Consider the following 5,098-nt stretch of genomic DNA (forward strand, 5'->3'; position numbering starts at 1 on the left):
CACAAACCCTTATTGACCCAAGTTTGCACTTAGTAAATAATAAGGGAGAGTGCATGTCACAACTAAGGTATTCACAAGCGATAGGCAGTCTAATGTACATTACGAATTGTACTCAACCGAACATTACCTTTGCGGTGAATAAACTTAGTAGATTCACGAGTAATCCAAGTCATGATCATTGGAAGGCTTTGAAAAGGGTATTTAGGTATTTGAAACATACCTTAAACCATGGATTACACTTCATGAAATATCATGTGGCATTGGAAGGATATTGTGATGCAAATTAGATATCCGATATGAAAGATTTCAAATCCACTAGCGGCTCTGTGTTTACCCTAGCTGGAGCTGCTATCTCATGAAAATCGGCAAAGCAAATGTGTATAGCTCGATCAACTATGAAATTCGAGTTTATTGCTTTGGATAAAGCTGGAGAAGAAGCAAAATGGTTTCGTAATTTCCTAGAAGACATTCCATGTTGGCCTAAGCCAGTACTTCTAATTAGTATACATTGTGATACTCAATCGACGATTGGAAGGGCAAAAAGCAGCATGTACAATGGTAAGTCTAGACATATACGTCGTAGACACAAAATCATTAAGCAACTGATGTCAAATGACATTATCTCCGTAGATTTTGTGAAATCAAAGGAGAACATTGCGGATCTACTAATGAAAGGTTTGCCTAGAGATCAAGTAATTAACTTATCAAAAGGAATAGGATTAAATTCTACTACGTAAGAGTCTTTGCAATGGTAACCCTAACTTGTTGATTGAAAATCTCAAGATCTTAATTCAAAGGGACAGCTAAGTTGTGAGGATTCCATGAAACACTTAGGAAATCAAATTTCCTAACTCATTCCTATGATACGAAAGTGCTTTCTGTAGAGTGATTAAAGGTTAAGTTAATCTTTTAATGATTCTTATATCTTGATTAAAGTCAAGTGGAGTATGGCAAAATACTCTTAATAGGAGGTCACCTATGTAAGTGTGAAGTGGGACCGCTTCAATAAGAATTATTCGAGGCTTGAATTCTTTACACACTTATGAAACTGAGATGGGTTCAGGGCAAAAAATGAACTAAGTCATGAAAAACAAGTACGGAATAGGGAAGACGTCTGTTGAGTATCATTGTCTTGGCTTACACTCAAAGTTGAATGGTTTAAGACATCACGTTCACCACTTAGCCGAGCAAGTCCGATGGCATTTCACTATAGGAGGTTCAAGGCTAGAAGCTACCATCTCCGATGAATGAGAAATTGCGATCCAAATTTGGAAGAAATGAAGTATTGTAACTTTTCGAAAGGATGCAAGTTTTAAAATGAAGTGTTGCAACTTTTCGAAAGGATGCAGATTTTAGCCCACTTTACTTTATTTACACCATTTCTACATCTATAAATAGGACTCTATGAACATGGTTTTGAGTACACTATTGCATTAAGAATTCATTCTTCTCTTGCAATTTATATTTCTCTCATTTTCATAACATTCCTTTGTAGAGGAAAAATTCCTTAGAAGTTTCGCCGTTCTTATGGTTTGAAGTACTGCTACCACAAGTGTGTATCCGTCGTATCTTGGGAGACATTTTTCATTCAACTGTGAGCACCGTAACGGGGTAATTTATCTTAAGGAAAGAGTTATACTTGCCTCTGATTTCTTTTTCTACTCCTTATTTCATTTTTGTTTTATGTGATCGTTTTAGTCATATACTTTGTGTCCTTACATTGTGTTCTAATTACGCTCCTGTGGTTTGGATCCTTTGCTTACAATAATAGTGTTTTGACTACGCTCCTACGGGTTGAAATTTTATTCATTTACAACATATACAACCGTTATACAGCTAAAATAAATACCTGAATCAACATAAATGTTGTAGTCGCAGGGATTGAATGATTTTATCTTCATCAGGCAATCACACTAGCTGCACAGATGGAATGTTTTTATGGCAGGTGATGCTAGGGACTCAATTCTCATGCCTAACTCGCTTCCTTCAACTGCATCATAAAAATTTTCAATATCTACAGCAGTTCTGGATCTCGAAAATCTGGTCATTCAAGTTTTGCAAATACGTTTTCTTTTCCAGTTGGTAGATTTACATCTACACCAAGCATTCAGTTTACTTCCTGCAGCAGAAACCTCTTCGAAGCAGCTAACTGACAAGTTTATGACAGGTTTCATATGCTTGGCCCGAATAGTATTAAAGATGGAGAAGGCGGATACTTATTAATTCTCACTACTTAAAAACCGAGTAGTCATCGATAACATTGTCACATCCAAGTCCATAAAAATATGATGTATAATTCATGGAAACCATCAGCGTAAGAAACCAAAAAAAAAAAAAATCATGGATATAACACCATAGAGTATAAATTCATTTAGTGTGAGGAAAAGAAAATTATCTTGTCGCCGTCGAAGAATGCAAAAGCCGTCCTTGATGGAAAAGCTATGCGCAGTTAGATGTTGAGGAAAAAGGAAGAAAAATTAGGTTTATATTAACGGTTGAACAATAATTTATTTTATTAAAAAGTATATTAAAATTCTAATTATGTAATTTTACTTAAGGTTATTTGAGTAAATAAGAAAAATCTTAAAAATTATGTTGCACTTAATAAATTTCGTAGTGGTAATCTAATTACCTGAAACTAAACGAAAAAAAAAATTAGTATTTACTATAAAACCTAATTAAAATAGAAAAAGAAGAGTTTACGTGCAAGTCATGTGTTACTTTCATTTTTATTTATCTCCATCGTAGAACATGTTCTAAGACTTTTACATTTTTGATCATAATCTATCTTGACATTTCCTTTACAACTACTTTAATATATATATAGTCATGTACCACTTTCGTGTATCTGTTGTTATTTCGACACTGGAGCATATCCTATGGCTATGGCTCTTTTTGTGGCTACTTTTATCAGCCATAATATGTTTCAGTATTTCCTTTGAAATTGGGTAAGAAATAAAAAAGATTGCACGTGCATACTATGTATTACTCTGTGTTTTATCTATTTCAATATTTCTTTAACATTGGCTAAATAATTGAAAAATAGGAGTGCACTTGAAAGTTGTAAAAACTATAAATAAAAATAGAAGAAAAGAAGGCTGGGATTTCTTGTTCAATTGCATAATGAAAATAAATAGAATAAGCTTTATTTAATCTTGCTAGCAAATAAGCAAAAAGACCTTTATAGATAAATAACTAGTATATTCTAACATAAGTAACATTCTGCTTTCATGTTTATTTATTTCCATCATGGAGTGTTTTATAAGAACGATGATAGATAGTTCCCAAGTCCTCAACTAGGAAAAGGGAAAACAAAACTTGTAATCACTAGCATGCCTAGCTTGTTGATATATCTTGCATTTTAACATGAATTTTAGCCTTCAAATCTTTAATGAATTGATCAAAATTTTTCTCCGATGATCCATCTACTGCCAAAGCCTTTTGCAGTATTGTTCTTACTTTCTTGATCTCTATCTTTAATCCATCTGAAATTGTTCCACTCCTCAAGTTGTCAATCTTCTCTACAACTTCTTCCCTTGTAACTAATTCTCCATCGCAGAGATTAATTCCGATCTTCCAATCATCAACCACTAATTTCCTATTAGTAGGTTGATCACTTGATAATGGATAACAAATCATTGGTACACCGCACCATATGCTTTCCAATACTGAATTCCATCCACAATGTGTCATGAACCCTACAATGGCCGGATGCGAAAGCACCATATTTTGATTGCACCATTGAACAATCAACCCTTGATCTTTGATATCGTCCGCGAATCCAAGGGGCAAAACATCAGTATCATTAGAGTTCACAATATCACTTCGAACCACCCAAAGAAAACTTACTTTGCTAAGGAGAAGTCCGTGAGCTATTTCTTGAATTATCTGCTTACTAGTCTGAACAAGGCTGCCAAATGACACGTACAAAACCGAGCTGGAAGGCTTTGAATCGAGCCATGTTTTAGTGTCTGTTTGAGCCCATAAATTCTGAGAAATGGCTGGTTTGGTAAAACCGGTTGAAAAGTTTATAGGGCCAATTGGGTAAATTGGCTGCTTTTGGTTTAGAGCTGATATAGCCTCAAATTCTAGTTCTTGAACAGTGTTTTGTAAGATAAAATCTGCTTTCTTCACTTGTTCATCGACATCAAATATCTTTACTACAACCTTTTGCTCCATTGTTGTTCTGGAAGATTCTTTAAGGAATGGCATCAAGTCCCTTGTATTTATGGAAGAAACGCCGGGTATGTAATTTAGGTTCTCCTCAATATTGTCTGAAAATCAAGAAAATTCATGGATGAAACAACGGTAATCTTGCTCCTCCCGCTCTCTGTCTCACAGTAAATGGTCGGTCAAGGGGATAAGTGTAAAGTACGATAAGGCTACATAAAGTCAAGCAATAAAAAGTGGGGGAAGGAAGAAAGAAGACGTACCTTTACAAGGAAAATGACCATTTTCTCTAAGAAGGTCCAAGTGATAAGCTATCGAAAAAACTAATGCTGGTTCTGTCCAGAATGATACATCCACCAGGTTATGTTTCCTGGCAATTGTTGCAGGCCAAGTGTAATAAGTATCAGCAATAAGAAAATAAGCTGACTGGGGATCAGACCGGATTATTTTCCCAACAAATTCATCAACACGAGCTGGGAAATCTCTCAACATGGATTCCCAGTACTCATTCGAGTGCAGAAATCTATCGAATTCCACAGGAAAACCGTCAGAAATTGTTGTATAACGAATGTCAAGACCCGATTCACGTGCTTCAGCGAACAAATCAAGTTCACTGCTGGAGTTCTGGGATTTGGACAGCATTTGGTGTATGAACTCTGTGTGGACAAAAGTGATGGCACAACCCTTTGAAGCAAGTTTCATAACAAGATTCACAGAAGGGTTAATATGACCTTGAAATGGAAGTGCAATCATAATTGCATGTGGCTTTTGAGAGGACTTCGCCATGTTTTTGCCTGATTGATTAGCTTCAAAGTTGGTCTGATTTAGTTGATTTAGCGATTTCATACTTGTGTGGAATTATGGACCTTTGTGGATGAGATAGTACCAGTCAAGCGATGACATTTCAATGAAAGGGAAATCGAGATGA

General features: G+C 35.5%; 1 protein-coding gene across 1 annotated transcript; it reads right to left on the reverse strand.

Annotated features, from left to right (window-relative positions):
- Positions 1–3,104: 3,104 nt before the first annotated feature.
- On the reverse strand, positions 3,105–5,079 carry LOC111384991 (UDP-glycosyltransferase 86A1-like). The gene is made up of 2 exons (XM_023009343.1): positions 4,434–5,079; positions 3,105–4,274 (listed from the first exon to the last, which is right to left on the reverse strand). The coding sequence occupies exons 1-2, from the start codon at positions 5,014–5,016 to the stop codon at positions 3,337–3,339; spliced, it is 1,521 nt and encodes a 506-aa protein (XP_022865111.1). The 5' UTR covers positions 5,017–5,079; the 3' UTR covers positions 3,105–3,336.
- Positions 5,080–5,098: the final 19 nt, after the last annotated feature.

Source organism: Olea europaea, chromosome 3 (assembly GCF_002742605.1).
Source record: "Olea europaea var. sylvestris chromosome 3, O_europaea_v1, whole genome shotgun sequence".
Taxonomy (NCBI): domain Eukaryota; kingdom Viridiplantae; phylum Streptophyta; class Magnoliopsida; order Lamiales; family Oleaceae; genus Olea; species Olea europaea.

Excerpts from the sequence above, each read along its gene's own strand:
- LOC111384991 (XM_023009343.1), bottom strand. The coding sequence starts at position 5,016 with ATGAAATCGCTAAATCAACTAAATCAGACCAACTTTGAAGCTAATCAA. Across the intron at positions 4,275-4,433 it reads TGGTCATTTTCCTTGTAAAG|ACAATATTGAGGAGAACCTA; the intron begins GTACGTCTTCTT and ends CTTGATTTTCAG.